At 36.3% G+C, this 18,337-nt stretch overlaps 3 protein-coding genes across 4 annotated transcripts; 2 read left to right on the top strand and 1 right to left on the bottom strand.

The window, feature by feature from the left end:
• The first annotated feature begins 1,250 nt into the window (after positions 1 to 1,250).
• On the top strand, positions 1,251 to 7,564 carry LOC119073362 (asporin-like). 2 transcript variants are annotated; one of them, XM_037178767.1, is made up of 8 exons: positions 1,251 to 1,399; positions 4,716 to 4,914; positions 6,274 to 6,417; positions 6,486 to 6,605; positions 6,661 to 6,751; positions 6,810 to 7,007; positions 7,065 to 7,223; positions 7,295 to 7,564. In XM_037178767.1, the coding sequence occupies exons 2-8, from the start codon at positions 4,717 to 4,719 to the stop codon at positions 7,426 to 7,428; spliced, it is 1,044 nt and encodes a 347-aa protein (XP_037034662.1). In that variant the 5' UTR covers positions 1,251 to 1,399; position 4,716; the 3' UTR covers positions 7,429 to 7,564. The 2 variants fall into 2 exon arrangements, with proteins under 2 accessions (XP_037034662.1, XP_037034664.1); XM_037178769.1 differs by lacking the exon at positions 1,251 to 1,399 and adding an exon at positions 2,321 to 3,028.
• A 3,050-nt stretch (positions 7,565 to 10,614) lies between these two features.
• LOC119073359 (nucleoporin NUP188 homolog) lies at positions 10,615 to 16,745 on the top strand. The gene is made up of 10 exons (XM_037178761.1): positions 10,615 to 10,734; positions 10,799 to 11,578; positions 11,646 to 12,064; positions 12,129 to 12,241; positions 12,306 to 13,001; positions 13,063 to 13,295; positions 13,353 to 15,363; positions 15,433 to 15,584; positions 15,646 to 15,865; positions 15,924 to 16,745. The coding sequence occupies exons 1-10, from the start codon at positions 10,718 to 10,720 to the stop codon at positions 16,671 to 16,673; spliced, it is 5,391 nt and encodes a 1,796-aa protein (XP_037034656.1). The 5' UTR covers positions 10,615 to 10,717; the 3' UTR covers positions 16,674 to 16,745.
• A 159-nt stretch (positions 16,746 to 16,904) lies between these two features.
• LOC119073363 (cell growth-regulating nucleolar protein) lies at positions 16,905 to 18,077 on the bottom strand. The gene is made up of 2 exons (XM_037178770.1): positions 17,910 to 18,077; positions 16,905 to 17,848 (listed from the first exon to the last, which is right to left on the bottom strand). Exons 1-2 carry the CDS (start codon positions 17,992 to 17,994, stop codon positions 16,926 to 16,928), a joined length of 1,008 nt encoding a protein of 335 aa, XP_037034665.1. The 5' UTR covers positions 17,995 to 18,077; the 3' UTR covers positions 16,905 to 16,925.
• Between the last annotated feature and the right edge of the window lie 260 nt (positions 18,078 to 18,337).

Below are 18,337 nucleotides of genomic sequence, written 5' to 3'. Positions count from 1 at the left end.
TCTCTTTAGCAAAGCCTCAAACTAATATTCCAAGCTTTTTTGTTTCGTAAACATTTTACCGTTTTCGTTGATCATTTGAACGGCTTTTCATATGCGATTTGTCATTTGTAATGTTTGAATGATTTAAGTGGGTATTTGATTGGTATAGTAGTATCAAATTTCCGGGAAGCTTTTATGTAACTTATAATAATAGCGCAATAAGTGTACCTTCATCAGAAACTTTTATTTCTGTGTTCAAAGCATTTAAAAATAATAAAATTACTTATCAGTACGAGAATATTGAATTTTAATCTCGATTTATCGTAACGACTGAAAATAGCAACAAAAAAAAGTTTTAAGCCACGGATAAAAACTGAATTATAATTTTAATTTTTCGGATAAACCATGGTACCATGGCTTTTAATGGATTGGGAACTGAAAGTATAATTTCTTTCTATGCCCCGGACAAACTTACCGACAAGTAAAGAATGAAACTATATCAAGAAGAGTGAGAAATGTAAATAGATCGAAAAGTTTGATACCAGTAAGGGATTTATCTATGATGGTTTTAGAGTGCATGTCAGCTTTTCAACACTCGGAAAAAATCTAATCCAAACATTATATTTTTTACTGGTAAAGTACCAGCATTATTCCTCCTACTTTTGCTCAGAAATGGGTATATCTGAAGAATATTGACGACAGATTGAATTTACTACATTCAATGCAACAATTACCGTAGCAGTGGTCCATGAAAAAGTTGAACATAAATTGAATTGAATTTTGGTTTTATTTTTTTCATTGTGCACATTGTATATATGTTTAAAGCAAAGAAGCAAAGAAAAATAAAATTTTTAAACCAACCGGATATTAGCCCTACAGCTATAAATTAGTAAATTGCTGAAAAACATATAAGCTGTTTCTTTAAATGATAAGATATTAATAAATTAAACGAAAACAATAATACTGGATACCACTAATGACCGATTAAAAATGCCGTCATAGCCAATGCATTAGAAAATTTGGGCACATCGACTCAAAACTGGTACGTATATAAACTGATAATTAATAACATTTTCAAAAAATTTATAAAAATTCTAAAATAATTTAAAAATTTGCGTGTACATAGCTACAGTGTACATTCCTCATTTCCTACATTGTGAAATATTTTGCACAAACATTCTAAAACACATTGGTACCAATCATTTATATTTCTTGTGAAAAAGATGCGTTTGTAGTATGTATAATAAAGATTCCATCCATAAACACAATACAGTATATGTTCCATTGCCAATGAACTAATTTACTTCAATTAAGAATTTCGGTGAACAGAAGCAGAGAGAATAAAGAGCATTATAGTGAAAGAAAAAAAAGAAGGAGAAGAAGAAGAAAACCCACAACAATATTTTCATCAATCTATTAGGTAAGTAATAGTCGATTACATACTTGTGCGGAAAATCGATGTTTTGAAGAGTGTGGAGTTTGTATGCTGAGCCGAAGGCGAACAACCACACGAGTCAAAACAAAACTACGATTTTCCGCACCAATATGTAGTCTATTATACCTCTTAAGTGCGGCGAAAGTGAATTTTCGCAGCACATAGGATTACAGTACAGATTTGTATGCTACTAGAACTGTAAAACTGTACTATGCAAGTTTTTGTTCTTTTATGTAAAGTGTAGATATTAAGGCAATGCATTTACAGATTCGTCAGAGGTTCAGCACTATCAGCATTTGAGCTCTACTTGAATCATTATGAATACAGCTTCCCTTCGTTTTATTTCGTATCATTTAAATGGCAGTTTATGATTCGCAATTTCAAATTTTGTATATCTCAATGAGAAATGCTTAAGGCCAGGTTAAGGCGGTTTACTATCGCAAGTGTTTACATGCAATGTAATGCGTCTTGGCCAGGTTAAGAAATGTTCATACAAGGAAATAAATGTCAGTGAGAGTATAATTAAAATCATGTCTTATCATTATTACTATTGACCCCCGAAAAAAAACTTCAGAAACACAAGATTAAATTTTTAATGCATTAAATGTACATTTCGTTCTTCAGTGGTTGATAGTAGGTTTTAAATCGTCGATCAAAAAGGTTATCAAATGAAGTATTATAATCTTGTCAATATTTAAGTCTGCCTCTAAAAAAAAAAATTCTCAATATACAAGCAGCACCATACATACCAAGTATAAGCACAGTAATTACACATTTATTATCTACAAAATTTCAATTCATTTACTTTTGTTTTCTAATCTAAGATATAGAAAAACATTTATCATTGCATGTTATGATAACATTGAGTCAACCACGACTACAAAAGATCTCAGCACTGAGTGTACACTAATTTAATACACATCAAAGCTTTAGAGCAGTCAGTCAAGAATTAAATTTTTTTTCACTTAATCGAGTGCGTAACATTATAAATGACAAATACAAAATGGATGGACAGAAAAAATGTTTATTTCGAATATACTACTTAGTATAAATGTGCCGTTCGAGCGGTTAAGACCTTTTTTTTTTTTTTTAAAAAAAAGCCGGTCATTGGATACTATAATTCCAATTTACAAATAAAGAAAAATGTAGTGAATGCACATCCGACTAAACGACGACGTATTATACATATGTGAAGAGTTAATTGGATAATGCGAATAAAGATTTTTCTTAATTGAAATTACGATTCGGTTTGGAGGATTTTCTTTAAAGAAAAAAAATACATTTTACAACATCATATTTCACACACTGCGCATAGTTTTCCGGAGTCTTAAGAGCTCAATTTAATTATTTTCATTTACGATAACAAATACGTTGACGAAATGGTGTGATAAGTGCGAGTTTAATCAGACAAAAACAAAACACCGTTAAACAATAAGTGGATTTTTTTGTGTGTGATGTTCTTGGTTTTTAATCGGAATAGACAAAAGTAAAAATATGTTCTGCCTATCGTACCGAATGTGATAGTGCAAGGTCAAAGATCACAATCAACAAATTAATTTACAATTTAAGTCAATTGGATTTTCCGCTCGGATTACCTGTACATCATATATGCAAGTAAGGCCTACAAATTTATGAAATAATGGGGCGTGTGATATACTTATATATGCAAGTATTTTTCTAATGTTGGTGTTGTGATTTATCGTCGCAAATTCGTTACAATTTCACAAAATTATTACCATAAGGAGGTCATAAGAAATCTTCTCCAATTAAATTTCATTAAAATATTACCTTCAGTGGTTGACTTAGTGCCGATTTCATTCGTTCGGATATCCAGGGCTTAGTTCAATGAACTTTTTAATCTAAACGAGCTCTTTTAGGATATGTACACACGGACTAGCTACTATTTTTAGTTTGTTTTTGGTTTTGTCATGCTGGACCATCCAGTAATTTGATCTATATTTCAGTAACAGTGGAAAAAGCCGGTCGCAAAAATACCTTGCGCTCGTATTCCCAATACTAAGGAGCCATCAAACAGTGCACACTCTATAAATTGGCAGTTTTTGAGTCCCGCTCCCACTTGGACGCCTATGCCCGCTTTTCAAAAAACTCCTACTAAAAGGGCACACGAATTAAAGGTTATGAAAAATTGGAAAGCGCCTGAATTTGACAATTTATAATTCAGCAATGCGCACACCCAAGTTGAACAAATTGAAATAGAATGTCTAAGTGAGCTTGACTGTGATCTGATTCCTTTCAGTTTGCCAGCTCCTATACCGGATCTTGAAGAATTTTAACCGTATGTTTTGTTACGACTAATTTTGCCCTTCGGTTCAAAACAAAATTGGTCTTTGCACTCGTATTTGCGGTCGATACTTCAGTTTAATCGCATCAATGAAACCCCACTTGAAGAACCACTGCTTTTGAAAAAAGAAATGAAATATTTAGTAAAAAGAGTGCACACGCTTTTTGATTACTACCCCTCTTGACCGCATATTTCTGCATGATTTTTGAAAAAAAAACTCCCCTTCTGGTGCGTGTGCGTGTGCACTATTTGATAGCCCCCCAATATATATATCCTCGGTTCACTACTTTTCGCCATTCGAGTTAGAACTGTCTGGACAGAAGACAGGAGACATTTTGATGTTTTAATAAGAATTTAGCACCTTTCTACCTAAGCTCTTATGACTGATGCAGATCAAATAGTTGTGCTCATTGCTACTTTCTGATACATTGTGGTATAACTCTCCCAGATGCGCTATTCTGTCTGACAGGTTTTCATGAGTCCTAGATCATTTATGTTAGGGGTCATTTAAACTGATCATAAAGAGATCACTCACATTTTTCATCCTAACTTTTCTTATTGATCTTCTTTTTGAATTTGTTGTTTAACATCATCCTCTCTCGACACATGTCGTACTGAGTTCATTCCATAGTTCAATTACCTAAACACAATTGAGTTAACAAAACGAACATTTAATTTAATTGAAAAGTACTTAGTGGACAATACCAATGCATATGTCCATCAAACAGCAGCGGCATTATATAACAATACATTTAATGTAAAATAAATATTGTAATTGCATCTATGGTTAATATGGAATGGCACATGAATCGGTTCAGTAACGATTCAATATCATTGGATATATTATATAAAGCTAAACGAATAATTCAATAGATGCCCATCCTAAAAACCTAGAATTTTTCCCGAGAAAAACTGAACCATTTTTGGTTTTGTTATGCTAATTTTTCATTCAACCATTCGAATTCCGTAAAATAACGTAAAATGTTTTTTTATGACTAGGATGAAGCTGTACGTTTTATTGATATACTTGGTTCAGTGTGTTGTTGGTGAAGCAGTGACTTCTATCGATTTTATTATGAACGAGGACAATCATGTACAAAAAACATGTACCATGGAACGTGTAAACAAAATGATTGGCTATGTTTGTACAAATTTGAATTTGAAGGAAGTACCCCAACACCTGAGATCCGGTTTGGAGGTTTGTGTAAACATTTATTTTTAACTTTCGAATTAATAGATGGAAAGTTGCATCTCGATTGTGGTTCTGCAGTTATAAACATAATATTCTACTACTGACCAATAGAAGAACTAAGTTCTTAAACTTCTAAATTCTCTGATTATTATCTTCAATATCATTGCGTTAATGTATCACATGTGTACACATCTTCGCATGTATATAACAGCGACGATATTTGTTTCTTCCAAACAATATTTTTGTGATCTCAATTAGGGTTAATTATCAAAGCATTGGGAAGATACACAATTGAAATTAATTGCTCGATTCTGAGATATATTAAACTAAGTATGAAATACAATGAGTAAGCTTCTGACTAAACAAAGAAATACAAAACAAAAAAATGCATCTTTTTGCTTTGAAGTAATGGGAACATTATTTGCAAATCTTAAACGCGTGTAGGAATCATCTTTTAATTGGTGATGCAGGTCATTCCTCTTCTCAATGATCCGGAATGTTTTGTTATTAGAACTGCATTGAGACGCAATATAAAGAGAAGCTCAATGAAACTGCACTGAACTAAACATCGTTCAATGAATATTGAAAATATTATTTTAGAAGGAAGTCAACTGCTGTTTCGCCGTTCACAGATGGCAAAGCTACTACCAATATAAATATCCAGTCTGCTGTTTGCTACTTATTTTGATCTGAGTACTTTCAACAGATTGATAAAAAAATCTTTTACTTCATTTAAGTTAACATTTCAAAACAAAAAGCAACATTTTTAGACTAGGGGTGGATAGTAGGATTTTCTTAACCGCTTTTGCTATATTTTCGAGGTTTTTAAAAGTCTTTTTTTAAGGATTTTTACGTTTTGTGGATTTCCATGTTCTCTAATGATTTTCTAAGAATTTTTTTCGGTCAAACGATTTTCCACCGATATCTTGCCCCTCGTCATCGTATTCAAAGTGCGTCGTTAATTTTGTCATTGCTATCTTTTACACATAAGACAGTCGTATTCAATAACTTTATTGAGTTTTACGTTAAAATCCTCAATAAATAGAATGTTTTTCATTTCATTTTACATTTTCCTAAATCCGACAAAAACACAATGGAATTTCAGCGTGGGATAATTGGGTACACGTTGCTACGTAAAAAGTGAACTCGCACACGATTTTACCATACCAAAATTTCCGACGATATGATTGACACTATTTCTCTATATTGCGGAGTGCAGTCTGACTAACTATATCATCATAACATATTTACTTAATCAGTCTGTACGGCCAGGGTGATTTTTCAGACCATATAACTATGACCTAACTCAACTTTGCCTGCAATTGGTCTTGTAAATATCTTCTGGCTTACTAATTTAATTTTCAGATTCTAGACGTATCGTTCAACAGAATACGAGAATTAAATGAAAATTCTTTTGCAAGATACACTGACATCAAGTACTTATATTTGTTCGAGAATATGATCCAAACAATTGAGCCGAACACTTTCGCACAATTAACTGATTTAGAGGTGATCTTCGAACTATATTTTTTACCTCAACTTATGAATTTACCTCTAAAAAAATTGATTATTTGAAGGCCATAGATATATCTACAAATGGTTTAACAACGCTACCGATGGGACTGTTTTCCTTGCCTTTGCTTCGAAATGTACATGCGTCTGATAATCCCTTGGTCCATTTACATAAGGATTTGGAGGTATAACTATAAATAAATCAAATTAATTGTTTTTTATCATTTTTTTTTAAATCAGAATCTTGCGAAGCCAATATCGGCGCCTTTACAACTAATCAACCTTGCCAGTTGTAAATTGAATAAAGTTCCTGACTTTGGTGTTCTGCCAGGTAAAAGTTATAATGACTTCTCGACTGAAGAATCTCTAACAATAAAACAAACTTCCAGACCTTTATATGCTCAACATATCATCAAATGAGCTATTTGATGTAACGCCTCAACAATTCTCTCCGATGTGTGGTTTAAATTCAATCGATGTAAATGATACGAAAATCCCACCGTGTCAGTGCCAAGCACTTTCGTTTTATTTTCGCAGACGAGCAATAACAGTAAAAAACTTAATGAACTGTGATGCATCGTCTGCAGGTATGTTCACCAAATCATTAGAATCGACTCGTGGCTAAACGATAATGTATTTTTTAGAGCTTTTTAATTGTCTGGATATATCGAATGCTACAGCTGATACAGAATACTTTGGTTATTGCACGTCGTTACAAAAAGAAAAGAAATTACAAGAAAAATCGAGATGGACATGGATGACGGTATTAACTGGGCTTGGGGCCTTTTTTGTTGTGTTCATGGGTGAGTCATTGTGGTCTTGGTCGTTAGAAATACTCAAAAAATCAGTATAATAATAACTCTTTACAATGCAGGTATGCTATACTGTTTCCATCGACGAAACGTCAAACGAATTCGAGAATTGGAACAGATAACGAAATTGAAACAGATTCATCAGACTGAGAAAAATCAGAACATTGAATTGTTGATCGGTAAAGGAGTGCAGTGATTGGAAATCTTAACTCATTCAAAAGTAAAATTTAATTTATTAAGAGAATTTGATGCGTTGTTGAATAAAGGTTTTTTTGTTGCTAAAATATGTCCAAAGATAAATATAAGACATTTTTTTAAAAAGAAAAATTGAACGGAAGTGTTTTTCTTTGATGGACAACGCACCAACACTTCAGAAACTTGCTGAGAAACTTACCACGTGAAACGTCCGTACTGCAGTATAATATGTGAAAAATGTGGTGTCTCTGCTGGCGAATCTCATTGTTGTCATGTGACCATCACTAGTGGCACCAAAGTGAACAATCATCATAATATAAGCATTTCCTTTGCTTTGACTCAATTTTTGAACATTTACTCTACATTGAACTTTTTAGTACAGTTAGAGGCAGTGAAATTTCAGCATGAATTGGCGTGAAGGAGGCGAATCTGGCACAGTCATGACTTTCCGTTACATGTAGCAAAAGGACGCATACTATGATCGCGTGTGCCAGAGTCTCCGATGCCCATATTCAAGATATGCTACTTTCAGACGTGACCTCACTTCGTTAAATGTTTCGTTCATTAAAACTTTTCTTTACTGACAAACGACACCTCTACATGTTCCCGATGGTTGTATAATATTTGGAAATCCTGCTGAAGAGAATGCGTGTGAGAAAACTTTGTTAACTTCATCATGTTCAGCAATTTTGGCTTTTGTTATCATCTTGCATGATAGACCATGTAAACCATCCTTTTTGACCATTTCGCCACAACCACATCGCATAAATTAGAACCCAAACGAGGACCAACAGCAATTCTAGCGGAGTTATTATCTAAGAGCAAACCCAATTGGCTCGATGGAACTACTTGCAGCCACTTTGAAGATTCTTTAGTTGATGACGCAAGGAGTCTTGCAGGAGCAACGGGTTCACTAGATGCAAACATCTCGTCAAACGTACTGTTAATCCTTGGCAGAAACTAATTCTTTTGTTTCTTTTTCTTGAGAGGCCTGATCCCAATCAAAACCTGAAACCTTAACATTCGCAATGTCCCCGAGAGTTGATCGATAAATCTCGTCAACCTGCCTCAAACGATCTACTAAAAGATACGCTTTAGAAGAACGCAACAAATAATTGAACCTACAGCTACCCAAGGACTTCCTAAAGACACACAAAGCGGGGTGCACATCCATCAATTTCAAGCGATCACACATTATCTTTATATTCTCAACCTTCGACGAAAACATCCTTTCTAAACCTAACTCAAAAGTAGGTGAGCCTAGAATCTCAATAGAAGATTCATCAACATGTCTAATCCCTGGCAGAAATTTCACCATACATATGAGCCTTTTCCTCCTCACTAGCGTTCACAAAAAACACCTCACACTTCCCAGCATTCAAAGACAAACTCGACAAACCACAAAAAGCTAATACTTTTTTTTATATCTTCATTTATTTATTTGTATGAGATTTTTGTGACGTGGATGCATTTCACACGGCATTTCTTGACGTGGATGGCATTTCACACGGCATTGAAGATCTATAGTCTCTGATTGAGAGGGAGCTCCAGCAGGTGTACTCTAATAGTCCTTTATAGCGAAATGCTCCAAACCAAGGAAGATATTTTAGACATTTTAGAAGATAGGGTGTTTAAGAGGCACCGGCACTTAGCTAAAATTGTAGCCTACATTTGCGTGTTTCGTATTTAATTTTTGTTAATATCTTTTCATCAGATTTCTTTTTGAAAAATGTACGACCGCAATTCCAACCACGAATCTTTTAGCTTTAAATAAAAGTCAGTTTTAGTTGTAGTCGTTTCACCAGCTCTGAGAAAAGTGAGCAGTTTAACGAAACTTTCATAAACTGTTCATTGTTCTCAGAGCTGGACAAATTGCTGCAACCAAATCTATTTTCTGTTGAAAGCTAACACATTCGTAATCGGAATTGCGGTCGTACATTTTTTGAAAAAGGATTCTGGTGGAAAGAAAAATTAAAAATCGCCCTACTGTATGCTTTTCGGCAAAGTACCGGTGCCTCTTAAGAGGGCAGACTAGGTGTGAAGTAGGCTATATATTGAAAAATTGGTTTTGAAATTAATGTAGACCATTTAATGAAAATCTGTTCCAGCAATTAGATGAGCAATATGTTTATCTATCTCTAAAAAATGAAAAACGATTTACAATAAGCAACAGTTGGAAGAAAACCGATTTCCAAAATATGAACGTCGCTTAAAGTTAGGCTATGCAATATTTTTTTGGAAATCGGTTTTCTTCCAACTGATGCTTATTGTAAATCGTTTTTCATTTTTTAGAGATAGATAAATATATTGCTAATCTAATTGCTGGAACAGATTTTCATTAAATGGTCTACATTAATTTCAAAACCAATTTTTCAATATATAGCCTACTTCACACCTAGTCTGCCCTCTTAAACCAGTCATCGGACGATGAGTGTCTTTTTCAACATTGCTGATTTTATCATTAATAACACTATGTTATAATATTAAGCTCCTGGTTTCTACAAAAGTTGTAAAGACCCCATAAAACTTAGTGACATAGTTTTGGTCGAGACATTAGTTCAAATCAATTTTTATGTGGCCAAAACCTGATTAATCTACATAAAAAAATCATTCTGTCCTTATGGTGGAGATCATGTTGTCTTCTACATTATCTTACATTTGCACAAAAGTGAGGCATCGTGATAAGAAAATGATTTAAAGAATGTGTCGACCAAAAATTTGGGTAATAATCAGTGAATAATGTCATCTAGAGGTTCTATACTTGTAATTCAAGCCGTAAGTGCGGTCAAAATGGAAAGTGCGTTGAAATTTATTTTTCGGTTCACTTTTTCATCGAATCGTTCACTTAAAATTCCAATTTTAGGCACACTTACGGCGTGAATTATGATGCAACTTTAATATTTAATTAAATCTGTAAATGGTCGTGTATACCAGTCGGACTATATGAAAAATTAATAAAAATATGTGTTACTTCATATAGCCCGAATATTAGTGAGCGTCAATCTTTCATAGATAAATATATAAAGGTATAATTAACAACAAAATATCTTAAAAGGACATAATTGACAACAAAGTATCTTAAAATTATAGGACTTTTTGAAAACGCCGCTCTTTTTTTCAAAATTTTACGTAGCGGCTTTGGCTCAGCAAATTTCATTCTTTTAAAAAGAATGTCAAAGATGTCAAGCCGCCGAATACACACGCTTTGACATAATCAAATGTTTAGACTTTCCCGGTTAAAATTCATAACAAATAATTTTTCAGTTATTTAAGTTACGAAATAGTGAATTATGGCCGACTCGGGGACGTAAGTATCAGAACTAACGTCCATTATTACGAGCAACGATAATATTTCGCAATTTCCTAAACAGCCAGTGGAAAAAATTGTGGCAGCTGATTTCTGGCAACAATTTAAACACCCCGAAAGAAATCGTCTTGGAAAAGTTGCGGGAGGTGTCAAAGGAATTGGTCGACGGTGTCAAAGAGCAACGTTCATCAAGTAAAAACAAAAATGATGTTGATCGAAAGCACAAGGAAAAATTGCAACCAATTCTGGACAATCTTCAACATCACTTCAACTTGGGCGAAACGAAAACGTGGAATTTACTGTGCTCATATTTGCTTAACGAATTCCAAGGTTCTCCAAATTCACTATTGAGCTATCACGCAACGGAAGCAAATATGAAAAATTTGATGAACGATATTTGGAGGTATTATGCCATGGAACGGCTGGTCATGTTACGGATTGTTCGACATATTCTCGAGTATCATAAATCGACCGGACATCCGTATTCAAAGGAGTACAATGTAATTGCTAAAGAAGTAAAAGTGTCAGCGATCCGTAAATCGTATATCGATCAGTTGGACTATTTGATAAAAGGCGAGGACAGCATCGGTGGAAAATACTTGACTCCGGCACATAGTACCGGATTGTTTAGTGAACAAAATGGCCGGGAAATAATTGAAGTTTTACAAATTATTCTTCTGACGATTGAGGCTGACGGCATTCTAACGGAAGAGTTTAAACGACTTATCGATCTCTTCAAAATGCATTCATTTGGCCGTCAACAATGCGGACTGAATGATGCCATGATAACGAAAATTGTTTACAGTGAACTGGCAGTTTTCATGAAGTGTGTGGACGTGCGACGGTTAGTACCACAGATCGACCAATAGTGGTACTGGTGAAACAGAATGAATTTTCATTACCATTTACAGGCTAGTCGACCAATCATCATGGATCGACGAAATCGTCAAACTGCTGGACGATCAAATTGTGTCTTTGTATCAAAATCCAGAACACGGACCCATTCTTTTGTCATGGATGATTATGTGCATGACATTGCCGAAAATCCAGGAAGACGACGATAATATTTTGAAATATCAACAGTTTGGTACACGAGCGGTGCACTTAGGGGTTTTTAACTATTTGTGTGTAATGATACGCCATCCCATGTATGGAGATCGATACAGTGTCATTGGTCGCATTGTTCGCAAAACTATTTACAACATTTTGAATGAATTGTGTGATCTGTTCGATGGTGACGGTTCTGTGGCTCGGCATAAGAACATTTACCAGCTACTCAGCGAATTACTGAGAACGTACACTATCGCAAACGATTTCATTGGTCGGGATGGTGAGTTTTTGTAATATTTGCATTGTTTTCACTAAATCAGTTTACGAATTTTTCTACGATAAAGACGGATGCGTGTCCTTGTACAACACTGCCTGCAATAATTTTCCCGTGGATTTTATTTCATTATCAATGATAGCGGAGTCATTAGCGCATAGTGATCCTGAGCACTACACATTCGTAAGTTGAAGAAAATGTTTTTTTCATTTGTCGGCATTTTATTGATTCGACATTAAATTCTCAGAGTCGTCAGCAACTTGAAAATCTACCAATTTATGCCGAGGTTTACGATTCTGATAAAATCCAACTGAAACCGTCGTCCTCCGTCGAAGACGAATTTATTTTGCTTGAGAACTATTCACCGTTCCCGAAAATTGATTTCACCATACCATCTGGCACGGCCGTACTGATCACCGAACGTAATAATCAGACAATCGTCCATTTCAAAATCAAACTGAACTACTTTGTCGCTCTACACAACGAAATAAACAATTTTTTGGCCAGTACGCTACGGTACACCGAAGTCGACTCGTCGTGTCGAACTAACGTCGAATGTGGCTTAAAATTTCTAGCGCTGGCAGTTCAAAGTGTTGAAGACACCAGCGGAATTAACAGCGAAATGGTGCATCCGATCGAAATGGTGTTCGACATATTGATCAAATTCAAAAATGCTCAAGAGCCGCCAATTAAACTACTGGCTGGTTGCATAGAAGTTTGTTCGGCACTGACACCATTATTCCCGAACGAAATACATGTTCGTGTTGTGAATTTAAACATTTTGCCGTATGTCACGAACGACAGCCTGGATTATCAAGCATACAGCAATGGGGTGTCATTCGAGAGCGGATTGGTTGGACATTACTTGGTGAATTTTGAGAAAAATAGCGGCAAATATGATTTCCTGTTGTCGTATTTGAATTTCGTGAAAAGATATTCGAATGTAAGTACATGAAGGCGGAAGTGCTGGACCGGACTCGCATAAATCGGATATTCTGTTTCAGCTAAAACTCAACAATGTCATGGCAGTGGAAATACCAAATCTTATTTTCATGCTCAGAGAAATTTTCCCGCATGTTGAAATGTGGCGATTCGATAAAGAGGCCGATCGACAACAGATCTACACCATTGTGATGCAGTACTTTTTCGAAATTCTTCAATCCAGTGCCGAGCAGTCATTATTGAGGAACATTTGTGTATTCAGTCTTCTGAACAACAATAGCCTCATTCTGTTGCGGTAATACCGACTAAGTTTTGTGACCTGCAACATCTTAAAATCATTTTCATTTTACAGATTTGTCGCACTCGGAAATGACACATTACAGTCAATCATGATGAACGATCCAAATTGGATTACGGCTTCTCAGTCAGGAATAAACGTTCTAGTTCAACGGTCGATGACAATTCTGATGCAAGTGTTGCGACTACGATACAAAGTGTTTAAAGACGACCGTCAACTGTCGCCTCTAGAATCTATAATTTACACTCAGCCGAAAAAATTAGACAATCTCCGCATTATTCGCGTCGTGACGAGCTACATGGGCAACATTTTCAACCACAATCTACCACTACTCGCCTGTCGATTGCTACGACGATTCGCTATCGAATTTCAAATGTCCATGTTGGCCTGTCTAGACATGGAACCAGATCAGATTCGTTTGATGTTCCTACAACGACTTCAAGACGAAATGGAAAGCGACGAACTGAAAGTGAACATAATTGAGTTTGTAGAGGCTTGCATAAACAAGCAGCCAGGTTTGACGGAAGTTTTCTTCAAAATTGACTACGGAATGGAGTCACGTTTCTTGCCCCGACCCAAGAATATGGCCGAAGGAATCTTGATTTACATGTCACAGTATTTGGAGACGATCTCGGAGAATTCGGATACCATAGCTAACAAGCAACTAAGCGGCATTATGTCATTGTTCCATGCAATCTGGAAGAATAATATGCAGTCTCTGGTGCAGAACCTCACAACAAAGCCAAATTTTTGGCCAGCAATAACTAGTCCACTACACGGACAAATTGATCCAGACACGAAGGCGTACTCTCAAATTTTCAACATTCTCGGTATCGAGCTCTTTCGTTGCTCGGCCAACTTCAAATTGAATGACAATTTGCACAAAGCTTTTGAGACGTTCTTGAAGGCGGATGTGTTTAATAAATGGATTGAACATGTGCTAACATTACCGGATGATACTATCGAGGATGTTCTCATCGATGAAACACCAGAATGGCTGTGTCGGTTGCAATCGTTTAAAGATTTGTTGGTAATGCTTGTGAGGAAGGAACAACATGTCAAATTGCTGACGGAACAGGGAAAGGTTAATTTCACCAACAAATGCATCGATGTATTGGTGGAACGATCGAATTGTACTGAAGATTTTCGACCTTTCATCATTTTGTCGGAGGTTTACCTGTTGGTCATATTAAGCATGGACGACATCCATCGGCACAGTGAACAAAAACTGGATAAAATGATTACACTAATCAATAACGTCGCTGTGTCGTACGGTGATATACACAGTCGGGCTAAAGAGTCAATACTAGCACTGGCGTTCAAAACGATTGACATTCTTCCAGAAAACCGGTTCGGTGAAAAAATATCCGGTTTCATTCGGTCCATAACGGACATAATTTGCTTCGAAATTACACAGACTGAAATTGAAATCTACAAGAACAAGAAGGGTACAACGCAACCGAATAAATCGAATTTGTCATTTATTCTGGCCATCAATTTGCTGAAGAAAATTACGATGAATTTTGTGCAAGATGAGATGAAGGAAATTACAAGGCATTTGATCGCAAGTAAATTGTTCTACCGAATGTTCAGCTGCTTGAACCTCACATTGCATTTGTATCCTTTACGTCGAATTGTCATCGAAATGTTAGATTTCCTAACAATATTCGCCGAATCGAGCTGCTCACACCAGCTACTGCATTGTGAAATTGCGCATAGTTTGTGGTTGAAATTGATACCGCCAGAGGAGTTGCGACACTTCCGTTCCAATGGACCGATTGACGGGCAATGGAATGCGGCTGATTGGTGGCCAATATACACTCGAGGCGTTGAGTTTGTGTTAACAATGCTGCGGAAACATGGTCAACGGTTTCGCAACGATGCACTGCTGTTTGTCAGCGTACATGAAGAGTTTCTGATTGAATCAATTTTGAAAATAACGAAACAGGCACTGGACAATCAAGCAATGACTTTGATAAAAACGACATTGGAATTGGTGTGCGAACTGTTGAATTTTCAGAGAGATTGGAATTTAGAGCACTCGACGAGCATGACGAATTTAATGGTAAGTTACTTGGGCTATGACTTATGGTGATGATATCTGTTCACACGTCAAGTTATTTTTCGTTAATAGCGTTGCGTACAAATGGTCATCGATCGATCAGTTTTCCTACTTCACCGTCCGAAAATTTTGAAACAAATGATGGACAAGGAAACCAAATTGGAACACATGTCCTTTATGGAAAATCTGACACCCTCAGATGAACTTATCGGAACGATGAACAAGTAAGGATGCAACTGGCAACTGTAGCTGGTCAAGCCTATAACTAAACCATCCCTTTTACAGTCTCATCGAACTAATCGTCATTGGTAGTAAATGTTTGCTCGTCTTCAGTCCAAAGCTGCTGAATCTTTTAACAGACTCTGAGTTCTTGGTTTCACGATGGAAACCGCTATTAGAGATCCAGTTTAATGCACCAAAATTGAACAACGACTCCAACGATCTTCAACTATCGATCGGAACGATTCTAAGCGTTGCTTGCTTATTAACCAGAGCTTTGTCGTTGGTAAGGACTAACACAAATTTGTACCGCAGCATCAAGTAACAGTATCACATTATTCCAGCAATCATTCGCGTTCCACGAGGAACCGTTGAACGACATCAGTCAAATCAATCCCGAAGAAACGACCGACTATTTACAATCTAGCAGTTTACCATTAATGGATAGAACCGATCGTGTTACATTTAACAAGTCCACATCGTTGACTATGTCTACAACAACTGCACTGCCATCCGAGATACTTTCAAATTTGGACGAAAAAATATGTTTTACTGCTTTGGAATACGTACTGACGCTGCTGGCATCGCAAAGTCTGTTAGCATTGAAGGACATCCACTTATCGAACCGAAATAAGCAACTGATTAAACGGGAGCTATCTACCGAGCTGCACATCTTCCACGATTGGGTGAAGAAAACTCTGCGCCTAGATTTGAACAAGACTCCACTGCATCGTAAAAAGTATGGCTTGAAGATGTTTTCTGCGGTTTCTTCTGCCGATCCAGTTAATTTGGTTGGGAGTGCAGTTCCTGCCAAAAAAGGAAATTTGGGTGGAGCGGGTGCGGATTTGTTTTTCAATCGGAAAGAAAACTTGATCCCCGGTCGGAGTTCAGGATTTCTAGCAGAAAGTACGCCAATCGGTCCGAAACCCAAGGTGACTATAGCGACCATATCAACTGCGATGGATCAGGATATCAACACCACTTACACTGTTGACCAAAATGTTTTCAACGGACTTTCGATTGTTAAAATCGTCGAAGAGGATTACGTTCATTTTCTGTCGAACATTTTTACGTTAATCTGCCAAAGTGAATAGACTATGGAAGTAGTTAGGAGACTTGGATGTGTCAACTGCCTATTTGTGAAATAAATAATTGATAATTTTGAACGATGGGCCTTACATTTCAAGAAAGCATGACATGGTCAAAGATACACCATATATAGAGATTTCGTCTGGTAAGTAAAATCACTTTTTACTAAATTCAAACTCGATTCGAATTGGGAACTATGTTACAACTCAACTCAACAAATATATGAAACCAGCGCATTAGACTACCTCGATAAAACTTTATTCTTCCAATTTTACAAACTCATTTGTAATTGTTACATTCGGAGTGGCTTTCAATTTCTTAAGAAATTTCTTCTCGACACTAGCAGTCACTGCGTTTGACGTGTGCGTCGCATATTTCTTTACGACTTTACTTTTCAGCTTATCAATTGCCATTGGTGCCTTCTTTTTCGACAAAATGGTTACGATATTGGATTGCCAATTGAATTTAGCATCATCGACCATCGTCGAATCTTGTCCTTGCTCATTTTCATGATTTCCGTTGGTTGTTAGCGATTCATCGCCTATTTCGCTGTCAATCGCTCCGTTGGACTTGTTTTTCTTCTTCTTCTTCTTAACACTACCATCGTCAGCAGTGCTAGTCTCCCTTGCTCGTTTTCGAGATTTTCCATTCTGAACGTCAGTTCCATTCGTATCATCCGTTTCCATTTTTGACTCCTTTTTCTTTTTCTTCTTCTTGTCCTGTCCGTTTTCTGGAATCAAAGGCACTGACTCAGCGTTACCATTCTCTGGCGCCTTCTTTTCCAATTCTTTTTTCTGTTTATTTGCTTCAGCGATTTGCTTGAATTCTTCCAATGCTTCCTCGACCACGTTCCATACTTTATTAGCATTATCCATTGAAATTTTCAAGCTGTTCTTGACAAAATTGATGAATTTCGGTTTCTTTCGTGGAACGTTAGTCTGTGCAGCTATTTTTTCAACAATATATCTGACCTGTGGATCAACACCAGGCTTAGTCAACAAACTTTGGAGTGTTTCGGTCCAACTTTCTTGCTTTTTTTCGCCCTTATTCTTATTCGGCTTAGCAACAAATCCTTTTGCGGAATATTTTTCCTCCTCTGTAATGCACTTGGTGTGCTCCTTAAACTCATCACCCTTGAAATCCTTCAAACAGTCTACACATGTTAGAAATGGGACAGCTCCTGTAATGTATGTTCGAGATAATGAATAAGTTCAACAAGTTAAATATTACGTTGAATTTACCTCGACAACTCTTCCACTGATAATGCTTTTCAACGGACGGTTTTTTCAACGACTCTCCGCAATGATTGCAAGTAAAAAATACCATTTTTTATTCAAGTTAAACAGACCGCCGATCGGTAAAACTATAATATTTCAGTTAACGACAGACCCACGTGCGTAAATATGAAAGCTAATGTCAAAACAAAATGTCATTCTGACGTTCGAAAAATGACCACGGCTGTACCGGCTGTCGTGGCGTTCTATACGAAAAATAAATAATACGAAACGGACAGAGAAATGATAAGAGGGATTTTTTTGAAAGTGGACCAGGCTCGCGACGCTTTGTTTACATGCCCGGATTGCCCTTGGCCCCAATAATCTAAAACCGCAGTCGTTTAATTTTAATATTCTTTTATTGGCTGGTGAACTTCCACCAAAAGTCGAAAAAG

Source organism: Bradysia coprophila, unplaced genomic scaffold, assembly GCF_014529535.1.
Source record: "Bradysia coprophila strain Holo2 unplaced genomic scaffold, BU_Bcop_v1 contig_138, whole genome shotgun sequence".
Classification (NCBI taxonomy): Eukaryota; Metazoa; Arthropoda; class Insecta; order Diptera; family Sciaridae; genus Bradysia; species Bradysia coprophila.
This window is presented reverse-complemented; position numbering and strand designations above follow the sequence as displayed.

Bases quoted from the DNA above. Each gene is read 5' to 3' on its own strand.
- LOC119073362 (XM_037178767.1), top strand. From the start codon at position 4,717: ATGAAGCTGTACGTTTTATTGATATACTTGGTTCAGTGTGTTGTTGGT. The intron at 6,752-6,809 runs GTAAAAGTTATA...ACAAACTTCCAG, and splicing joins TGACTTTGGTGTTCTGCCAG to ACCTTTATATGCTCAACATA. The intron at 7,008-7,064 runs GTATGTTCACCA...TGTATTTTTTAG, and splicing joins CTGTGATGCATCGTCTGCAG to AGCTTTTTAATTGTCTGGAT.
- LOC119073359 (XM_037178761.1), top strand. The intron at 12,242-12,305 runs GTAAGTTGAAGA...TTAAATTCTCAG, and splicing joins ATCCTGAGCACTACACATTC to AGTCGTCAGCAACTTGAAAA. The intron at 15,585-15,645 runs GTAAGGATGCAA...TCCCTTTTACAG, and splicing joins CTTATCGGAACGATGAACAA to TCTCATCGAACTAATCGTCA.
- LOC119073363 (XM_037178770.1), bottom strand. From the start codon at position 17,994: ATGGTATTTTTTACTTGCAATCATTGCGGAGAGTCGTTGAAAAAACCG. The intron at 17,849-17,909 runs GTAAATTCAACG...CATACATTACAG, and splicing joins TCAGTGGAAGAGTTGTCGAG to GAGCTGTCCCATTTCTAACA.